This window comes from Pleuronectes platessa, chromosome 21 (genome assembly GCF_947347685.1).
Source record: "Pleuronectes platessa chromosome 21, fPlePla1.1, whole genome shotgun sequence".
Lineage (NCBI taxonomy): Eukaryota > Metazoa > Chordata > Actinopteri > Pleuronectiformes > Pleuronectidae > Pleuronectes > Pleuronectes platessa.
This window is the reverse complement of record NC_070646.1, coordinates 7829810-7852456: the sequence shown is the minus strand read 5'-3', so window position 1 is coordinate 7852456 and position 22647 is coordinate 7829810. Positions and strand designations below refer to the sequence as shown.

At 46.8% G+C, this 22647-nt stretch overlaps 1 protein-coding gene across 2 annotated transcripts in view; it reads left to right on the top strand.

Moving 5' to 3' along the window:
* The first annotated feature begins 377 nt into the window (after positions 1–377).
* Positions 378–22647, top strand: part of LOC128427042 (C-terminal-binding protein 2) — a 42745-nt gene continuing 20475 nt past the window's right edge. Inside the window, exon 1 of one of the 2 annotated variants that reach the window (XM_053414122.1) lies at positions 378–2202. In XM_053414122.1, the coding sequence (XP_053270097.1) occupies positions 378–2202 (1825 nt within the window). Of the gene's footprint in view, positions 2203–20499; positions 20539–22647 lie in introns of those variants that run through there. The other variant, XM_053414123.1, reaches the window with a different exon arrangement.

Sequence of the window (22647 nt, the reverse complement as noted above, 5' to 3'; positions counted from 1 at the left end):
AAGCATGATCCCTGCTGTAGAATGGAGTAGATCCTCGCCCTAAAGGTGTGTTTTATTTCAGTTTGAATGTGTGTGCATGTGTTTACTCTGTGCTTGTCATGTTTTGCCTCATGCCCTTGTGGATTTCTAATGTTTCCAGGGCTAAATTATTTAGATATGCTGCCAGCAGGGAGCTACATGATAGCACACTCTTTAGAGTGAGGGGAGGGGGGTTGCCTACAGCAGCAGATCAGGTAAAAGGGTACCTCATGCTTCACATTTCTCCTCTTCTCATCACTACTCCTTTTTGATTGGGGGTGAGTGTAACTGGAGAGTTGAAACACAATACCCGGGTTTGTTTTCTGCTTTTATAGTTGTCCTCGTTACTGTCTTCACTGATGCCTAACTCAAGTGAGCAGTCGCATTTTGTTGGCTCTCTAAGCCATCACGGTCCTGCATGGATTGAAGGCCAGCACCACAAGACTGCAGGTCGCTGTCACTTCTGTGGCACCATGGCAGGTCGTAGAAATTCTCTGGCACTGAGTGGGGGAGATGGTGGAGTATGGTCTCACCATCGAGTAGATCTTGATGAAAAACAGAATCCAGTCCGCCAGTATTCCCAGATCCAACAGGACCGGCATGGACAGCAGCTACTGAGGAAGAACTCTGTGCCCGATCTTGGCAGCAGCCTCTACCTCAGACAAATGATGGCAAGCCGGGCCTCTGCACCACCTGTGGATTACTACATGACTGGTTCTACCTTATCTGGTCAGCCACCTGAAGAGTCTGGGTTTTATAGGGATAACCAGCACCTGCTCAACCGATCAGCATCGCATTATGGGTCCAACGCTAGGGGGGTGAACCCTACCTGGGATCAAGGACAGGCAAGAGCCACACCTACCATGTTGGCGTCTAGTTCTACACCTAACCCCATGCCTCCTCCCCCTCCTCCCCCTCCTCCCCCGCCTCCTCCACCACCTCCTCCTCCTCCTGTTCATGAGCTAAGCCGTTTGTACAGGGAGACTCTGGGATCTAAAATGATCCAAGACGTCCAGCGTATTGGTGGCAGCTCTCCTGGTCCGGCAGCCTACGGGGTCCAGCCCCCTCATCCTCTTTACGCTGCTGGGCCACCATCTCTTTCTGCTCACCAAGCTTACAACAATATAAACGGCTTTTCCCTGGACTCCTATCAGCCAGCTGACACCAATACTGTGGTGGACTCAGCATACCAGGGAATGGACGGAGCTTTCCCCCGGGCTTATGGGGCTATAGCCTCTCAGAGGCAACCTTATGACCCAAATTATGACCCCAATTCAGCCATGGTGGCTGCCACAGCTGGATATACCTCTGGTCTGTCTCTTCACCATCCCAGTGCTGCAGACCCCAAGAAGATGGTGGACCCTTCCTTCCTGGCTTTTCTGCGAGCTGAAGGATTGGCTGAGAGCACTATCACTCTCCTGCTGCAACATGGCTTTGATTCCTATTCCACCCTGGGGATGATGGAGGACCATGATGTCCGCTCTGTGGCCCCTAACTTGGCCCAGGCCCGTGCTCTCTCACGTGTGATGCTTGGTTTCAAGACAAGTGGAACAGCACCACGTACACGATCCAACAGCTTTACCCATCGCAATGATCTCTACATGCAGCCCCAGGGTTTGACCATGGACCCCAACCTGATGCAGCAACATCCCACCACTCTCCAGAACATGTCCCCCAGGATGGGAGAATTTCTTGGCAGAAGACCCAGTAGTGCACCCTCCCAGCACCTCCTGGAGACCACCACCTACCCAGGATCACGGCCCATGGGAAGTGGAGCTTTTCCAATTAGCCCTGGAGGATATAGCAATGCTGTGACTCAGGGAAGACCTTTCTCCATGTTTAATGCCCACACCGGTCTTGCCATGTCTGCTCTTGGACAACAGCCTCCATCAGCCCCGGGCACCCATGGAGCAGCACCAAAAACCTATTCTGGCTCCTATTCCCCAATGGAGCTGATGAAGAGAGCACCCAACCTTCCTCCAACATCACCAGCAGCAGCTCCAAGCCCCCTTCACAGCCCCCAACTGCTCCGGAAAGGGATCAATGCTGCCCCTGAAAGTAACATCGTTCCTGTAACCTCTTCCTCCGCTCTCCAAGCGCAAAATCTAAACAACGGCAGGATGGTTGGACGTCGTACGGGTCCCCCTGTCATTGTCTCAACCATGGCCACCACGCCTGACACAAGTAATGTCAAACCTCACCTTTTACATGAGTCTCTTCAAACTGTCTCTCTATATTTCTTAGATTTGTATTTTTTGCAGTGAGGTGATGTTTTCGTTTTTCTGATTTGTCTTGTAGATAAAAGTAGAGTGAGATTTAACTCTGAATGTAATAAACAGTCTGACACTTGAAGGGAGGAGTAGCGTGTAAGATGCATCTGACAACCTAAGCAGCTTTGCTATGAGAGGTCTTTTTTTAAAACCACACAACTATTTATACATATATTGCAACAGAGTTGTGTCATTTGCCGCAGGGGATCCTGTCTCATCACCACGTTGAATTCTTATGAGAGGCGCTCCAGTTATTGAGGTCAACATTTTGGGGTGTTTTTCTTTCACTTGGTTTATTGGTCAGAATAATTTTGAATCAGCGCTGTGCTTTTGGTGTTGTTCTGTTGTTTCTTGTACTTGTGGTTAAAATGTGATGATGGGTGAGCGCTTACAAAACACTTTACAACCTGTCAGCACTAAATACCAGAGAGTTTGAACCGTTTGTTCTCTTATTATTCTCCTACATTTCTTTGTCTTTACAACACAGAGTCAGAACATATGAAAAACATGCACACATTCAGCTTCTTTTTAAATTGTAAAGGTCTATTGAGGCAGAGTTGCTGTCATTCTATTTTTCACTGGACTCTCTCCTAATCATTGGCTTAACTGCCTCAAATCCAATTACACTAATTGGATGTATAGTTGCGTAGACTATAATAGGCAACTGTTTTTTATAGACACTCTCTTGTCTGTTTGAGATTCTGGTCGCATTGCAGGGCAGCTAAATGTTCTTTAATGCATTTTTTTGTTGGTGCTCAGACACAAATTCAATCATGTCATTTCAGACAGTGGCAATTTACATTGAATGGGAATTTCATGAGCTCTGTGCTGTTCTCATTCACATTCTAACATTCTCCTGATCATCTCACAGCTGAGGCAGTGTAAGATATATTGGATTAAGATATTATCACCGAGCAACAGCAGTTACAATGCTCACTTACAAAGTCTGTTGCAAACAATGAGTAAACTTCTCATTTTGTTTGTTTTCTACAGCGGCGTTATCCTTTTTAGCTACAGTCTTCTTTGAAATGTGTTGTTGCCGGCCTCATGAAACACATAATTGTGTTTATTCTTCTGCAGAACCTCTATGTCTCTGGCAAGGTTAATGCAAGTAGTGTGGCAGCTTTTTATGTTCAGCCTACAGTGAGATTCAGTTCTCCAGCTAGGCATCCACATGAAGGGCTTGATTTCTCAGCTCATAACAAGCTGACATATTTCCCTCCTGATGAGAGCTGATGAGCTTAGGGAAGAATTGAATCTTTTTAACCTTCCTTTCAGCCATCTAACCCCCGTATCCTGCCTGCCTCTCTAATGGGTCTGTGGGCTGCTGCACTTTTTATATGGAGTAATGACTTTTATGAAGTGGCTTCCCCTTCATGTGTTGTCAAGGAAATAAGAAGCGAGGTGCAAGATCCAGAGGAGGGGGGGGAGGAGCCCCGGGGGAAGCAGGGCGGGAGGTCCCTTTTTCGAGCTTCATGAAAATATACGCCGCTCTCCAAGGTCACAGTGGCAGCCCCCCCTACACTCTAAGCACAACAAGCTCATTTGTATGTAGCTGACATTTGTTGCTTCAGTAGCTTCATCTGATAAAGGGGCAGCCCCGTGCGGACGGTCGGAAAGCATACTTCTTAATTGTGTGTTGCTAGGCAACCTAGGTTTCGATGGTAATCAGACATGGATAATCCTCCCATTTGAGGAAAAGGGGAAAAGTGCAGCCCTGCATGCGGCGTTGCACATTTATTTTGAACACTTGTTACTCTGTTTTCCAGCAGTCATTTTCAGTTTAGTTTGAAAACATTCTTAAGACACTTAATGAGAGCATTTCTCTTACGCCCCTCCCTTCTCTCTGTGAACAGTGCACCTCTCGAGAGATTGCCTCACACTTTTGTGCAAAGGCTCCAGTTCACCAGTGAAGAGCCTTCTCTTATTACATGCATGGGGTTTTATGTTCAAACATGCATATTGATGAAAAGCTGACACATTATTCCTTTTGCACATACTGAATAAATTGGTAGTTCTTCCAATGAAACTAGTCGTCCTTTTATCGTCTCACATCAAAGTGTACATGTACACATGGCAGTTGAGGCATCTTCATTTCCATACAGTCGACTTTCTTATTTATTCTTGGAGCAGAAAAGATGTGAGCAGAAGGGAAAGAGCTGGTGCCTAAAATTATTTCTGTGCAGGTCGCAGGTGGGAGGGCTCCTCTCCACTGGGCGCCTTCTTGGTTGGCTAAAGCCGTAAGTAGCGTCAGTAATGGCATTAAAAGTTTGAGTCGAGCAGAGTTACAACAGTTCCCTTCCACCTATATCAGGGAGAGCGCCGTGCTGCACTCGCATTGGCCATGGAGATGTCTGTCAGCGGCTCAGGTGGGTGAAGCGACTCTTTCGTGTCACGTGAGGCAGTTCAGCCACCTGGCTAGCTAGAGATGTGATTGGCTAGTGGTATGCACGATGTGCGTGCTGAGTAGATTAACTGAGGTGGACTCTTGCATGTTGTCCACGAATGCCGGCACGTGGTTTCCTTGTGGAGATAATCCACAGAACATCTTCAGCTGTGCTTTTCTGGGCTGCGGCATTAGGAGGCGTGGGCGGCGTAGGTGCGTTTGGGGGCAGGGCTCCTAGCTTACAGGAAGGAGAGAGAGTAGAACTTGGCAACCGGGCCTTGCAGCCTTATGGGAGTTGTCAGTTGGCGTTTTCACCTGCATAACTCTGTTTTCTCCATGACATTGTGCACAGGTTGCATCCACTGCCTGCCGAGTGGCTGATCAAAAACATGGCAGGTCCCTTTCTTCCTCTTTTTGACAGGAGGCCATCACTGTTGCAACCTCCCAGTGCACAGCTCCCGTGAGGGGACCGAATGGGATTTTAATTTCTCTGCCTGTGTTTGGAAGGACATCCACGATGATACACGCCTAATGTGCTCTCAGCCGTCCTTGGCTAAACTGCTTTGTTCAGGTGTCTGACATTGATTTCAGTGTGCACTCTCTTGCCCGGTTCCACTCGTGTGTATGTGGGTTGGATAGAAACACATTCCCCGTGTCAGTGTGGCCTCAGACTGATTCTGGACACATCTGTGTTTCTGTGCGAGTTGTAGACACATGGGAGTTTCTATGTTCACGCTGCTTTTTGATCGTACGAAGGCTTTGATCTAGTGCTTATGTTCCCCCAAGTCTGTAACTTGTGAATGGTGATATATATACGTGTGTGTTTGTGCTCAATGCGGCTGCTTACCCCCACTATCCTGCCACACACACACACGCGCACACACACACACACACACACACACACACACACACACACACACACACACACACACACACACACACGCATAAATGTCCCTCTCTCAGCAGCAGGAAGTGCTTGTCTCCATCTGAATGTGACAGAACTGACAGCAGGACATGGGGACAAGACCTCAAGTTTCCTCTATCTGTCTCTGTCTTCCTTTGACCAGAACTATATATATATATATTTAATATAGTCAGCAATTATTTGGGCTGTGGCTCTATTTAAGAAAATCAGCAAGCACAATTATTATTATTAAATAAAATAAAAAATTAACATTAAATTATGTAATTTTTTACCCAACATTTGTACTTATATACATTTTGAAGGTCAAAACTTAAATGTCATGTTCTGTTGTGTAGAGGCAACACAGCCATGAATCACTGTCCTGATGCTTCCTGACTGTGACCCCTGCCTTACTTCTTGTTCCTGACACGCTAACGGGTTATTACAGAAAGCTCGCGGCTTACGTTACCTGTCTAGGAAAAAGGCTGAGAATTAGGAGTGGGGGAAATCCTAGCGGCCATCTGTGTGTGTGTGTGTGTGTGTGTGTTTGTATGCGTATGAGTGCTTACATGGAGGTTTGTGTGTGTGTGTGTGTGTGTGTGGATGCTACTATAAAGGCGTCACATGGCAGTGGGAGTCTGTGTCATCCTCACTAATCCCACTGATATGAATGAGCGGAGACAGACGAGAGGCTTCGGCTCATATGGCATCGGTCAGGGGGTTATTATGGGGATTGGAGCTGTGTGACAGTGAAACGTTGCTCATGCATAACAACATGATGCACTTATGACTTGTGTGCATTTAGGTCTGGGTACTTACAGTGACTATTTTTACATGGAGTCGTGGGGTATGTGTGTCTTTCTCTTGCACATTTAATTAATATATAACGGTGACTTTAAGAGGTTTTTCCATCCACCAGATGAACAGTTCAGGAATTCTGACCCTTTGTATATATTACTTGCTTTAGGGTGCAGAATATAATCAGACAAGTAAACAGTACAAACTCCTCCATATTTGCAAATGGCTCAGCAGCTTATTTCCCCTTCACTCATTAGCAGCAAACAAAAAAAGAGTTGAAATGACAATCCTCCATCGTGACATTCCACTGAAAATAAAACTTGGTTGCCTTTTTTTTCATGTAAGAATCTTTGTCTTTCTTGTTCATAAATTTTAGTTTCTTTAAATCAGTTTGAAATTGAATTATTCTAATTGTAGACCTTAAAAAGTCTTAAATATGATAATATAGGTCTTAAATCCATTTAGTTAGGGCTTAATTAGTAGTAAACATTTGCTTTACTACTACGTTTCAAAATTAGTGTTTTAAAAGAATATTATATTCAATTATGCCGAAGTCCAAGTAAATCTGGGACTCTGATATTCTTTCATATCTGTCTTACATGATATAGGTCTTAAATTCCAATCATTATGGTCTTAAAGATTCTTATTTAACGTAAACGTGTAGAAATTCTTTTTTTTTTTTTTTTATTCTGCTCACCCCTTCACGCTGAAACTAGAAAGTCAGCACTTGGACCTCATCTTCATCTTCATCATCGTCATCGTATGTGCTTTAATGCAAATGCTAAATCAATTAAAAAAAAACATCCCGGCTCTTAAACTTTCTTGCTCTCTACTCCATACTGCAAAGATTGTGTTGTTAAATGTTCACTCTTCACCTCCCGACTCTTAAACGCTTATGTGAACTCTGTCATGTGTCTCCAGTTTCTCGATAACCTGGTAAATGTTACATGAACTATCTGCTGCTCAATCTCCACTTAGCCCTTCGTATTGTTTGTGTCCTCGGGGGAAATATGGCCAGGAAAATCCATTTTTCCACTGCACAATTTTTTCTTTTTTTCCTTTCTCAGGAAACAAAACAAGTGAAAGAAAAAAATAAATAAGTGTCTATGAGCCCCATCCTTCGTTTGCCCCTCCCTCGCTGTTTTCTCATGGTGGATCTTTCCAAACCATTGGTTGCGTTCACAGAGGGATTAATGGTTTCTGCGAAGCCGGCCAACGCTCGGAGGGAACGGCGCCTTCGAGCGAATGAGGAACAGCTGGTCTCCCCCTGCTTGTGACAGCTCGAGTGTTCGAGTGTGCGTCTTGTGTGCATGTGCGACAGTAGCATCTGACCTCTGCTCACAGAGGGTCGGGGGGGGCGCTGTCCTTGTCCGTTAGTGAGCATTAAATCTTCAGGGTTTTCTCCCTGTGTGCTTCTGTTACTCAGTCAGGGAGGCGTTTATGGTGGAAACAAGTTTTTCCGAATTTTTGAAACTAAACTTCTGGCCGGATACTCGAAAAACATGTTGAATTAACGATCATAGTTTGACATTTTCATCCAGTTTTGTATTCCTCACACTTACTTGAAGATGAAATAAATTGGATTTGAAACAACCAATTTAAAGTCAAGGAAGTAGCTTCTTCTTTCAGATGTTTTTTTTTTCTATAGAGAGCTGATTGGAATTTAGCTGTTCCCGCCACAGTGGCTCCTCCACAGGCCTATAGGTCACCACCGAGTGCTAATGAGGAGGTTACAAGTGTGTGTTTGTGTTTTTACATGACCCTGAGTGTGTGTGCTCATCATGCGACATGTTGTGATCGTTTCCTCTCTCTGTATTTTAGCAGACCGCATGTTTATTCTACTTGTCGCCTCCGTCCCGTGGCTGCATTGTCTACAGGAACACGGCGATGCAAGCACATCGCTCGCATTGTCAGAACGGCAGCACTTTGGTATAATCTCCCTAATTATCTGTCGTCGACGCTGCCGTATATTATTCCATTCTCCACGGCAGCTGGGGAGGAGATTGGTTTTTATGCACGTCGACCGGCAACAGCTGCATCCACTAAAACAGACAACTACCTCTGCACACCTCCCCGGTCCTCCCTTCTTTTTTTTGTCTCCCTCCCTCCCCCCCTTTGTCTCCCCCTCCCTCAGTGGTGGGCAGGTCACCCTGAATTATTCATCAGTGTGAAATGAAAAAGCTCATGGATATTGAATATCCCCTCTGAAGTGGTGGCCAACATTGTGTGTGTGTGTGTGTGTGTGTGTGTGTGTGTGTGTGTGTGTGTGTGTGTGTGTGTGTGTGTGTGTGTGTGTGTGTGTGTGTGTGTGTGTGTGTGTGTGTGTGTGTGTGTGTGTGTGTGTGTGTGTGTGTGTGTGTGTGTGTGTGTGTGTGTGTGTCTGTTTTTTCTTCTTTCTCTCTCTTCTTCATTTTTCTTATCCTCCAGCTGAAAAGAGTAAAGAGCGGCAGATCTCATTGCAAGGGTATTTCAAAGGTTAACCGATTGCTTTACCTTGCTCACATATTTACTTTCTTCTATGGCCAGTGAGGAGGGGGCGGAGGGGGACGGGGATGAAGGATGAAAAAGAAAAGGAATAAACAAGGTAGAACAGTATTATGTGTTCCTCTCTCTCCTGAAAGAACTTGATGCTCTGACCACCATTGTGGGTTGTCTTGTTGTGTTGCCGCCGCGCACTCGCCACCCTTTTTCTTGTTGCATCTTTCAAGGCCCTGTTCATTCTTGGAACGAGATCGCCTGTGGTCGCCTGTGGTCGTCCTCCCGATCGACCGGTTGTCACTCGTTCTCCCACGCGGACCACTGTGTGTTTTCTCCATTGTCCCTCTGCCTCGTCTTTTGTCCAGTGGTCTGATCTGCGGTCTGCTCTGCAAATCAATGCTGCTGGGTGCCATTCGTTTAGCTCGGCGGCCAACAAACACAGCAGGGACCCTCAGAAAAGCTCCTGTGTGAGGACATGTGCAATGGGCTGCAAGGATAAGGAGGAAAAACGTTCAAGCTTCAGAGCCCTGTTGTTCATTTAAATTTTTTTAAATGTATACATCTTTAAGACATTTTATAGACAAATTAGAATATTTCTGTGTGTACCATTTGCTGGCTTTAGTGTTTTTAATGTGTCTAGTGAGCAAACTGAATGCCGTTTCCCTGAATGACGAAGACTTAAAAAGGCCTCCTTAATGCCAGAGAGCTGAAGCTAAAATGATGAATAAATAAAGGGAATAGAAGCTGCCTGCCTCAGTATGTTGTTCAGGCTAATTGGTTAGTTTTTGTTCATTCTATGTTATTTGAAACTACCTTCACGCCTGGTGTCCACGTTACCTCAAATTGAGGCTTTTGGAAACGCTGCTAGGCCTGTTTCAGTTAAAAAATACTGGATTTGCATTTTAGTCTGTACAAGCAGAAACCTCTGGAAACAATGACACAGACACCCACATTGGCTTCCTGACTCGATCTTATCAGGCACCACTCGACACCGAGTGCTGAATGAAGCATGGATAATGAATTACAAGCATTGTTAACCCTCACTTTTAATAACGGCTCCACCTCGTCGTTGGTTTCAAGCAAAGAAATCCCCGGTCTATAGGCTGCATCCATACGACTTCCTTTTCATTTGAAACCATTTCAACTCTGCTACAGAACCGCTAAAATGGAGAAGTTTAAAAAAGATAACGTTGATACGAACCGTCCCTTGCTGATTGGATATTTTTTCGGGTCAAGACAAAGCTTTTGCTGATTCGTCAGGCTCCTATCACATGACCCCCTTCTTGATGGAAACAACTGGTATTAGCCTCGTGTTGAACAGCCACTTAACTGACAGCTGTTGTGCAGTTAAATTCTGAATTGTACAATCATACCACTGCTTTCAAACGAGACATTTTTCTGCTGGGTTTTCAGCCCTACAAGCCCCGCACATTCCCAAACACTTGAGTGAACAACTGTTTGAAACTGTTGTTAAACGAAAACCTAGTAGTATGGTGTAGCCATAGTATTTACTGCAACTTAGCAACTAGCTGCATAGTAGACGGACTGCTTCCGGTTTGCACCTGCACACACATGAACAGTGCACACGAGTGCACACGTGTTTTTTTCATTTCTGTTTCATAAAAAAACGAAAAAAACGTATTAGTGAGAACGCAGCCTGAGAGAACACTGAGCGCTGACCCTGCCGCTCTCCCTCTCTTTCTCATTGTCCATTATGTCCTCTACCCATTACAGTATTTATTTCTCCATTCCCAGTTTCTACTGCAGCATAGAAGCCATGCAAAAAAAAAAAAAAAGTGCCTCCAGGAAGCAGCCGGGGGTTTAACTCTTGGCTGCTAAACCTTTTCCAAAACTCTTCTTCACTGACAATTGGAGAGGGGGGGGGAGCTGTTTTATTTTCCTATGAATAAGTAAAATGATTTGTCTTCCAGGAAACTGTTTTTAAAGCTTTCTTTCGTTTTTGAAAACCCTGAGGCAATTTCACTTAAGGTTAAATGAGTGCATCAGCTGATAGCGTACGAGGAGCGGGGCAGTGTCAGTGTAGCTCGAAGGTGTCAAGTGTTCCAGGTGTCCAATGGAGTCACTAATCTCCAGTTACAGTGGGTTTTGGGGAGTTGTGGGTATAGCAGGGGGGAAAGGGGCTTCTTAGAGGAAGTGTGAAATATCATCTGCCATGGTGCAGGGAGGAGGACGAGTAAGTCGCTGGGAGTTTCTTTCCAGAGGGTGTAGGAGATGAAACGAGGGTGGGGGGGTGGGGGGATGATGATGATGATGGAAATGGCTGTAACTCTTCAGCAAAGTGAGCTTTAAAAGGCTGTAAGTGGACACCTCATAGTATCTGATGGCTGACTCCTGGCTGACAAGACCCCGCGACCCTGGTGTATTTATCGTAATGGAGCACAGCTGGGCCGCAGCTTCGATGGGTTAATAGCCATGTGACAGCTTCGGGGGGGGGGAAGCCGGAGGCGTTGTGTGTGGCTGTGTGTGTGTGTGTGCATTTTATTTACTTGTACTCTCTGCTGAGTGGCATGCAGGGGCCACACTTGGGAGGGTGGGACTCTCTGCTGCGTCTCCACTCTCCCTGCCAGGCCAGATGGCTCCTGTCACTGAGAGAGAGGGAGGAGCGATGGAAGGAAAAGGGGGGAGGAGGGAGTTCCGAGTCGCCCTTAACAGCGCCAGAGTGGCCCGTCCCCAGAGCCACCACATCTGGAGACCACCTGCAGCTGGCTCGCTCCTGCTTCCCCCATCCCCGTCGCTTTCCCTCGTGCACAAATTCACTTTCACGCCCTTGTTTTTCCAGATGGGGGAGGTGAAGGCGGTGGCAGCGGAGTGTTTGGTCAGGCTGTGATTTGTGCCCATGTTTCAGCAACTTTAGTGCCTCTCTGCCAAGGGTGGTGGAGGAGGAGGAGGAGGAGGAGGAGGAGTGAGGGGGTGGCGCCGCTGCCGCGTGATGGAGGATGGGAAGAGGTGGTGGCGGCAGCAGCAGTGGTGGTGTGAAAGCATAGCAAAATATCATTTTATTTTATGACCGCACCAGCCTCAGAGAGTTGTGGGTTTTGTGTTCGGTGTATTTCTCTTTTTCTTTTATTCCTCCCCAAGTAAAAAGGCACAGTGAGAATGTCCGCTTTTCTTTTCTTTTCCTCGCTGTAGCTGAAACTGATCCAGAGACCACAGAGGGGCTGTTTCTGCCTGGAAAATAAAGCCTGCCTGCCCTCCTTGGCTCCCCCCAAATAAAATACTCTCATTTGCATTCCCATGCTGTAATTTAGTCTCTCTCTCTCTCTCTCTCTCTCTCTCTCTCACTATCTCTCTGTCCCTCATCCTCGCATCTTTTCAGGCCCCAGTCCTTCTGGTTCCGCAGGGATTGGAACGTGGGAGGGAAACAGAGGAGGGGAGGCAGAGAAAACAAAAGCAGAGAGGCAGTGTTGACTCAGGGTTGTTATCTGGACCGCTGTTGAGGGGGTGGGGGTCCTTGTATCAGTGTGTGTGTGTGTATGTGCGACTATATGTGTGTGTCTGCCTACATGCCTTGAGGTGGGGGGCGGCTATTTACCCTGGCTGCTGCCACGGCAGGTGCCTCTCAGTGGATAGAACTTGGCCTCCTAAATAAATATTCACCGTGGGGAAATTAGACTTGCTTTAGAAAAAGCTACACTACTTCTGCTCCTTTTCCCTCCCTGTCTCCGCCTCTTGTCACACTAAGCATGTCCAGTCCATTGAGAATCAGCCGTCTTACTCACACACAAAAAAACGAAAACGAAGCATCGCTGAGCATAAGGGACAAGAAATAATGTCTGTTGAATGTTTTATGGAACAAAATGATGAATGTTTATTTATAGCGGAGGAGAAGCGATCGCTGCTGATATTTTGGTGAGATGCAGTCACAGCTCGTCCCCCCCCCCGTGGTTTCAACTCTTAAACTAAGTTGTTGAACGAACAAACATGACCTGTGGATGAGACTATATTGCATTATTCATTCCCCCGGCATAAAGTGTGGAGTGCATATAGAAAACCTCGCCTGTATGGAAGAGTTGCCCACTTAGCATTTAACATGGCGTCCTCCACTAATAGTTTCATTTCCCGTCTAGATGAGTTGCCACAGAGGAGATTGTCCACTCTGCAGTTGGTTGCTTGGGTGCAGAAAATTGGACTAGGGATTTATTTTTCCTGGACTGAGAACAAAGTAAAACAGCTCGGGTCAGTGACGCTTGTAATTTCTAATCCATGTTGTATTCAAGACTGGTAGTCGATGGTGGGTTTCTTCAGGAAAAGGGGTCACATGGTAAGAGTATGAAGAATCAGGAAAGGGTATCTGATAAGACCCAAGCAGGAAGCAAAGTAGTTTCTGCCCATCTTACAAACACCAAGAGTGATTCTAAGTCTCGGTTTTAAGGGCCCCAAAAAAATTGTTGTCTGGATGCCCTGGGTAATCATAGCAACAGTAAGTTCTTTTAAATGTTTGGACCCTAAAGGCATTTTCACACCTATCGTTTGCAAATCGGTGGATAATAATTCTTTGCTCCTAGTCCTGGTCTGACCTCGATTCATTTTCTGGCTACCTGCTAGGAACTCTTGATTTTGCTCTTTTGGTTTTATGCAAAGTGTACAAGGCTGTGGCAGCCATTCAGCTCAAACTGCACCCTGCGGTTGAGTCAGACCAAGGTCGGATCATGTTCTCACCACAAGCTAACAACTCCAGAATTTGTTTGTGATCGGACCGAGACCACTTCCAAGGGTCTCGGTGTGGTCCTGTGGAGCACAATTGCTGCTTTCAGATCTGGGCCAACAAATTGTACCGAAGGGAAACGTGAACAAGAGACTGATTCTGCTGATCTGGACAGTGCAGGTTTGAAAATGCTGTAATACTATTTCCTGCTAAGTTGAAAACAGCAGTAATGCAACACAAGACAGAGTCAAGAGAAAAATCCAAGACAAGGAAAACTCTAGGCTACAAGTGCTCCTGTGCTGACCCGAGTCCAGCATCTGAAGCGGACCCCTGGATCTCTGGTCGTAATGTGGTCAGCCGAAGCCTCGTCTCCAGGCGGCGGCAGGTTGGCTCCCTCTACCACTTGCTTTTCTAAAGAATCCCTTTAAGTGCTTCAGGGGGATTTAGCAGGCTTCTACATCCAGGAGCCAAGTTCCAGCGCTTACAGGAAAAGGGCGCTTGCAGTATAAATATGATGGTTAAAGAAGAGGGCTCCCTCTCAAAGCTAAATCCACATGGACTGTAAGGAGGCTCGGGCCATTTGTTGGGTCTTCTAGAGCATGACCGCTGCTCTTGATGTCTCACTTTGCTAAAGGTCAGGGCTTAAAGAAGTTGTGCGGCAGAAGGGAGATGGGATGTGTGGACTCTGAAGAACTCATTGAAGCGAAAAATGCACTGTTGTGTTTAGAAATGGAAAATCCTTCTTAGGAAAACCATCACTTTGCTTAATCTGTTGTAGTACTACAAAACGTCAAATATAAAAAAAAATGATATGATTAGTTACTCATTTTAATTGCAGAGTATATCTAACGTGTCTTTAAAATTGTGTTTTTGTCGAATTGAAATTTTTTAATTAATGCTTTTTGTAGACACATTTTTAAATGGTTAGTTTTTCTTCACTGGTTTGTACATCAGACTGTTGTGTTAACTGTGTGTGTGTGTGTGTGTGTGTATGTGTACTTACGCTCAAAGGCGTGGTTGCAGCTTTGGCAACAGTGGCTGAGGGGCGAACAGATGTAGCCTTCAGCACTGGTTTAGACCCAAGCCTGGCTGCTCTACATCTGAAAGAGGAAGTGTGTGTTTGTGTGTATTCGTGTGTGTGTGTGTGTTGGTGTGTATGTGTTGGGGGGGACCTGCTGTGCCAATCTGTTCTCATTAGTGTTTACTCGCCCCCTCCAAACGTGTAACGACATGCACGTCAACTGCTGGAGTCAGGAGCACACACATATATATATCTGTTAGTTTGCACCAGGCCTGTGGCTGCATGTGACCCGTCCCCTCTGTACGGCCATGTTGTTTTTTTTCCCATTGAGATCCACTTCGTTCTGGATTCAGCCACGGCACCAGCAGCAGAGCCTCGGCCCCTGTTGGGATTTGAAAACTTGTGACGACGAGAATCAACAAAGACAAATACATGAGAATTGTATTTAGGTACAATAAAGTAGCAAATGTACCAATGTGAAATTTGTCTTTGATCAGATTTTGTCTTTTTAGGCAGCACTGGCCTTCAGGCTATTTACTTAACGTTCTGACTGCCTATTTCAAAAGTTACCAATATTGAATCATCTGATTTCTAGTACACCAATATGTCCATGTAGTTAAATAGATACTCATCAGTCATTTTGTTTAATTTATTTCAACAAGAAAGTCACAACATAAAAAGAATTATGATAATTCAGCCTGTCTGGGCCTGGTAATGAAACGATCGTGGAGGGAGTGAACACAAGCTTCTACCTGTGAACCGAGCAGCTCCAGTCGGATATAATCTTTAACTACTTTCAACACAGCTCAATATTATTTGACCTTTTCACCTGTGGAGTGAGCTGAAGTCAACAGGGGTCATTCATGAAATCTGTTCTTTTGATTTGCCCCTTCTTCTTCTTCTTTTTCCTCTTCTTCGTCTTCTTCGTAAAATATCGTCCACCTCACAGAACGGCTCTTTCTTTTTCAGAAGCTCTCATCTGCCACGTTTCATAATAACATATTGCTGTCACTCAGCAACCCCCCCCTCCCCACTCCCTCCGCCTGCACATCCTCTAATGTTATTGAAGAGAGAAAGATCAGAGGGGCAGCCGTATCCCCACACTCCATCAAGAGTGTGTGTGTGTGTGTGTGTGTGTACGTCTGCGGGAGTGTGTGTCTGGCCGACTGGCAGGAAGTGGGGGCTGCTGCTTTGATGGTCATACTCCCTCAGATGTGTCATTGCTACAGACAGTGGCTCGGCTGACACACCGTGTCTCCTCTTGTTGGGCTCTCGCCGCTGAGAAACAGCAGCACTCACACACACACACACACACACACACACACACACACATTTGAAGTAGATACACACAATTATTATATACGAAGAAAAGAGAAGTGTACACAGGGGATGGATACATCCACCCAACCACCCAATGAGCCAAAACTGCCTGGGCAGTTCCACCTTTCCACTTTGCTGGCAGTGATAATCGGTTCTGGCGTGTGACCGTGCCATGGCTCTTTGTCTATTGGTTGCGCCTGTCATGCAGCCGATGAGGTGTGTGCATGCGTGTGTATTCATGTGTGCGCCGTTGCGGTGCTCCGTCCATGCTGCGGAGTTGCGAGGAGGCTCCGATTACATTGTTATGCTAAACAGGGTGTTTTCAGCTACTCATCGTCCTCGCAGCCATTCAGTGGAGCGATCTGTCAGTTTGCCCCCCCTCTCTCTCTCCTGCCTTCCCCCCCCATCCAGGGAACAAACTGTGAACTTAACACACTATCGCCCCTGATGACTTCCCTGATGGTGCGAAAAAACAGCCAAGTCCACAGCTGTAATGTTATTGCTGGAGCGTCTTGAATGTTGCATTGTTCCACTGGTTTCGTGTGTCTGTGTGTGTGTGGGTGTGTGTGTGTGTTGCATGTTCAGAGGGAGGGAGTGGGTGAGTTGTCACTATTCCAATCTCTTCCTGGTAACCCGCAAAATGCCAGGGTGAGGTTGTGTGTGTGTGTGTGCGCGTGTGCGCGTGTGCGTGTGTGTGTGTGCGTGTGTGTGCGTGTGTGTGTGTGTGTGTGTGTGTGTGTGTGTGTGTGTGTGTGTGTGTGTGTGTGTGTGTGTGTGTGTGTGTTCTCGTGTGTGTGTGTGTGTGTTATTGGGGTGCTGAGGTCTTGGTCTAGATCAAGTGGAAAAAGCAGAGGAAGAAGGCTAATAATCATGAGGGAGAGAGAGGTGAGGAGGGGAAGCAAACGAAAGCAAAAGAGAGAGAGAGGTAGAGAGTGTGTATTTGAGAAAGAAGGAGAGTGGTGGTGTGTGTGTGTGTGGGGGGGGGTTCTTAAAACACTGTGGAGTCCAGATCAGAAATAAAACATAAAAAGGGGAGAAGGAGGAGTGAAAGGAGGAGGAGGGATTGTGCTCGAGTGTGTTGTATGTGTGTGTATCTCTGTGTGTGTGTGTGTGTGTAGATCCTATGAAGTGAACGGCAGCCGGGGAGTAAATTGTGCAAGCCCACAGAGCTCAGCTCCGCATGTTCGAGCTGGCACTTCTGATTTAGACCATTTTTTTTGTCTTCTTCTTCTTCTTCTTCTGCCGCACGATCTTTTTCGCTGCCCCTCCTGGTTTATTATCAGCTCGAGACAAAGGCGGGAGAAAGGAGCTAAAGCGAGAGAGACATAGAGACAGAGACAGAGAGCGAGAGAGAGAGAGACGCAGAGTGAATAGATGTTGCGCAGCTACCAGCGGAGGAAGCAGCGGAGAGAGTTTCCAGCCATCGTCCTCCGCGACCGCAGCGTTTTCTTCCTGGGAGATTAAAAAAGAAAAAAGGACGAAAGCATCTCCCCCTCCTCCTCCTCCTCCGACCCTCCGCCATCCGAGCACCGGCCTGCACGCTGCCCCGTGCGCGCGTGCTGCGTGTGTGTGTCTGCGTGTGCGCGCACCCAAGGAACGCCGCCGGTGCGTGTTTGCTTTTTCCTCCATGGTCTGACGATGATGCAGCCGGGGGCTCAGTGAGAGCTTGCGCCGCAGAAACCCCTTCCCCTCACCGACAGGGCCAGATCAAGACGAGCAACTCCTGGGGAGGGGAGGGGGGGAGCTGAAGGAGTATTGGAGGAGGAGAAAAAGAGGAGGGGTGGTGGGGGGGATACCCTCCTTGGATTACTGCGGAGGGTCTTCCAACCTTCTTCTTTTTTTGTTGTATATTTTTTCTCCACTCGTACCAGCCCTCCTCTGTCTGCGCTGAAATGCATAGTTCCTAAGCCGAAGAATGTGGAGACAACATTTTCCAGGCAAGCAGCATGTTTCCTGTTTTCTTTTCCTGATGTCTAATAAAGTCTGGCATGTGGGAGGTGGGAGGGAGGGAGGGAGGTTTGACACAGGAGGGGTGGGGGGAGCATGGATAAGAGGAGGGAAGAAGGAGAGTGTGTGTGTGTGTGTGTGTGTGTGTTGTGTGGTTGGTAAGGTAGGTGAGTGGTCCAACTGTACTGTCATTTCCAGGTCCGCCCGTCCGGTGCTGCTGTACTTGCCTCCGTCTTTTCTCGCTCCCTCGGCGGTTCTCCGGGCTCTTGAGCCAGCTCCATCCATCCGCCGGGAGAATAAAAGAGCGGGAAAACGGAGAGGGAGGGGAGGGGATGGAATGGGAGGGCCCCGGCGCGGCCGTGCCATGGATGCTGCTGACACCCGCTTTTGTCCCGTGCCGCTGGAAGTGCGGGGCCCGGCCCATCCGTGCACACACAGGGCCCCATTTAAAACAGGCATGCGCTCATTTTCTTGGCCGGGGATGGATTGGTGTGGCGGGTAGCCGGGCGGTGACAGGGGTGGGGCACTGGCAGCGCAGGACAAGTGGCCTTTGTGTGCTACTTTTGGGGGAAGTAAAGGGAGGGAATGGCAGGGAGGAGGCCTGCCAACAAAGGGTGCTTATACCCCCCCTCCACCCCCCACCCCATCGCCTGCTCCGTGCAACCTCTACAACTCGTGCAGTGACCTCGGGTTGTCACAGGCAGATGAAGGGTGTGTGTGTGTGTGTGTGAACGAGGAAAGTAGTAAATGAGTAATTCAGCCTCAGTAAAGCAGCAGTACAGACTCTGGCAGAATGCCACATGTAGAGGGAGCAAACTACAGCGTGGAAGACCGAGTATTGTTTGACCCGATGGCACATCTGTGTGTCGTGCCAGGCCTCTCTGTTACTCCACAGTCGAACTCCGGGCACTCGGCCAAGGGTTGTGAGTGGGTTCTCTTATTCACGTGTTGCCACAGATTACGCACAGTTATTGACAGTATGAATCTAGTAGAGAATCTGCTCATTTAATCAATCGAAGCGTTTTTTCAAATGTGAACCCCGACCAATAAGAATTTGGTGTTTGAATTAGAATTTGAAAGTTTGTCTTTCACATACGAAGAACACAGTAGGAGATTGTCCAAGTCAGACGAGTTCACGACAACGGGAAAATGTCCAGAACGTTCAGGCGATTGGTAATGTCTGGATCGAGCCTTTATGAGGCCGGACCTGACGTATTCATTCCACTGCTGGAATCACAAGTTTTTGTCTAGAGTACATCCAACTCTGGAGTAGACCCTCATTGCCGAAAGCTCTAGAATCTCGTTGTCTTTCCAAATCGGCCGCTTCATCTGCAGCCTCTTTGTGTAGGGCTGCTCTTTTTCATCCTGAGAGGTATTTTTATTCTTTGTATTCTCACATGGGCTCACTCTGACATATGACAAAGGGGCTGGCAGTAAAAGTTCTGGAAAGTATTGAGATTTTGTGTTTTTGTGCATTTTATCAAAATGTCTGTACTTCGCTGTATTTCTGAAAGCAGCTTCTCAAGAGCTGTCTAACTTCTTCCCTCTATCTTAATTTTAGTGGAGGTCCAGTTCAGAACTCACATTAGCTCAGAATAATGTCGTAAACAGGGTAAACATGTTTCCACTGACTCTAGCCATTAGCCATCAGCGAGTTTGTCCATCCCCTGCTGCTCCCTCTCACCTCCAAACTCCGCCAGTTGACCTGTGAGTGTAGAGTGATGTCAGAGGAGTTTTTTTCCCCATGTATTTCGCAAATTATCTTTGGCTGAGCGCGGATGCCAAATTTGCAGCACATTAAGCCGACTCCAGCCAAGTTCTAACTCGGCCTTTGGGCAACCAACTTGGAGACTTTTCGTTAATTAGCTACAGCTGATATCATCTACTGCCAGCCATGTTTGCCGTTTCAGACGTCAGCGTTTAGCGATGATTTATTGCGAGAGGCCCGTGACCTGAGCGTTTTTGTAGATTCATCTTTGGTGATAATTTGATTTGTCAGTTAATTCCGCGTGCTCTGCCAAACCGAAATCTGATCCAAAGTGGAACTGGCTGTCGGAGCTAAACCAACTATAGACAAAACATCCAGGCGTGAGATCTACTGTAAAACTCCACTCGCTCCTCCATGGGCAGGTTCCTCCACCCGCACACTGCCGCCTCCTGCTTGAGTGCAGGGTGCCTGTGTTGACTGGGGTGAGGAGGTGGGTCGGGTTTCAGCAGCAGCAGCAGCAGCAGATCAGATCCTTGTTGTCGGGAAGGAGCCACCTGCAAACCGCAGCTTGGGGTTGCTAGGTAACCGGTGGCAGCAGAGGATGATGGGATGGCGGAGGCCTTGTCTAGTCTCCCAGTACCACTTAACTGGCGACTCCTCTTCTCTCCTCACATTTTTTCTTTCTTTGCCTCCACTCCTGACCACAACAACACTGCGCTTCCCTGTTCTCCTCTGGTCCCTCCTTGCCTCACTGGAGGCAACAGAACACCAGCAGCAGGGGCCAGCGGTAGGAAGAGAATCCCAGTTCCCTTCACCACATAATGGAAACTCTGGCCTCATCTCCCGGTGCGGCGCTCTGCTGCGTCCCGCTGCCAGACTCTGACTAAGTGTTGCTGGCTCGGGATCTGCAGCCTCCATCCCGCGCTGAGTTTGGGTTCCACAGGCTTTTGTCTGAAGCACTGGTTCTGGAACTAGAGTCACTGCAGGGGGGGACTGGTAGGGAGGGGGAGAAAATGGACTGGGACTATAAAGCTCCTTTTCCAATGGTCGGAAAACCCACTCACACCTACTGATTTTGTCTGCAATGGGAATGGATATAATCGGCATTCACTCCTCGGTCAAATAACTCAAGTGTAAACACAGGTTTTTTCTTCATCTTCGTCTTCGTCTTCTTCATTTGGGCAGTCTTGATGCTGATGCTGCTCCTTTCCCGGTGCTGTTGCCACATACATTTTGTTGTGTACATCTTGGGAACAAGGGTGTTTAGTTTTTTTTTCTTCGTTATCATGCAAGATGCAACAAAGGCAAGACGTTCAGTTGCTGTTTAGTTTAAAAGAGGGACTGAAGTAAAAGATGTAACCACCATAACATTGTCACTGGTCTCTGTGGTGCTTTCCTCTGTAGTGTTGTTGTGTGTCCTGTTCCAGACTTGTTGGTTTCGGGCACTTTGGTCTCCGACATGTTGGTTTGTGTCAGGTTGGCTGTTTGGGGAAAAAACTGAAAGGAAACCTCTTATTCTGGTGATGAGAAAGAAATCAATTGCCTTTTTTACAAGAAATGTAAAGTGTTAAGAGGTAGAAGTTGAATTTCTAATAATTCTTTATTAGTTGCTCCTGATTTCATAAAATAATGGATTATTAAAAATCAAGTGTAAGGTGAACTACTTTCCTTTTCTGAAGGGGAGTACACTTTGCCAACTACTGCTGTACAGGAATGATGAGAATAGAAATACTGATGACTGAGTGAGATTACTTTAGGAGCAGACCTAGATTTCCAAAATAATTTTTGTCGTGACCCACTTCTCATTTTTGATGACTTGAGCGTTCTGATTGAGAAAGAAATATTTGAAAGTGCTCACTGAGCTCACCGCCTTCTTATTACAGGGACGTGAAAGGACCGTAACATAATATCTACCAATTTTCAAATAACAAAATTCAAGGCCCATTTTCATCATCTTGGAACCCACATGAAAAATCCGTCTGAGGTTAAGTAGAGAGGCTCCTTTAGAAATCATTACATGGGGCTTTTATTCCATTACAAGTACATAGCTGCTGGGAAAGCATGATTCAGGGTCATGTATGTTTTCTACCGTGGAGGCAGATGCTTCTTGTCATGTCAGGATAAATAATTAATAACATGCATCAGTACAAAAAAAATGTATCCCTCCACTGTAAATTGAATAGTGCTTTGGATTATTGTCAGATTAAATAAGAAAATGTCACTTTAAGCTCTTGCCGCGTGTGGTGGAGTTTTGTCGAACGGTTCATTTGTCGCCGTGTTTGAAACATCTTATAAAAACTGTGCGATTAATTGATAAGGAGCGAAAATCATTTCTGGATTAATCGCTGAGTGAGGAGAAAGTCATTCGTTGCAGCCCTACATCTGACGGAGGATATCATTACACAGACCCAGCAGGGGGTTTGTGTGTGTGATTGTGTTTGTGTGTGTGTGTGTGTGTGTGAGAATGTGTGTTACGTGCATTTGTTCTTTTGGCTGGGAAAACCCATGACAGCAGCTGCCTGCCCCAATGAAAATGTACCCATCCCAAATCATCTCATACAGGCGCACACACGTACACATGTGCACACTTACACATTCGCACACGCACACGCAAACACACACACTCGGAGCCTGGCACGAGTTTAGCAACAAGCAGAGGAAGCGAGAACACAGAGGAAAGGAAATGAGGGGGGATTAATTAATGGAGGAGTGAAATTAAGAGCACTCTGCCTCCTGTGGTTCTGACATGACCCCGCAACACCCCCACCCCTTCCCTCAAAGTGCACATTGACAATATGTATGTGCGTGTGTGTTTGTGTGTGTGTGTGTGTGTGTGTCCTCTTCTTGTCTCCGCTCGATTTGTGACTCTGTTTGAATATGCGGCTTGTTCGCAGTCAGGCGTCAAACAGCTGCTTTAAACCAGGAGGCTGCATGCGGAGAACACGACGGACCTGCTGAACAGCCTATGCTTCATTTCTGCCTTTCTGAGCTGGTGCTGCGCTGTTGGAACAAGGGAGCTGGGATGGTCTGTCCCAGTGGATGTGGACGTTTGCAGGTCAAAAGCTTTTACATTCAATCTGAGCTGGATTTGGTGGAAACACAAAAGTATTTCAGACTTGTAGATTAGGAGG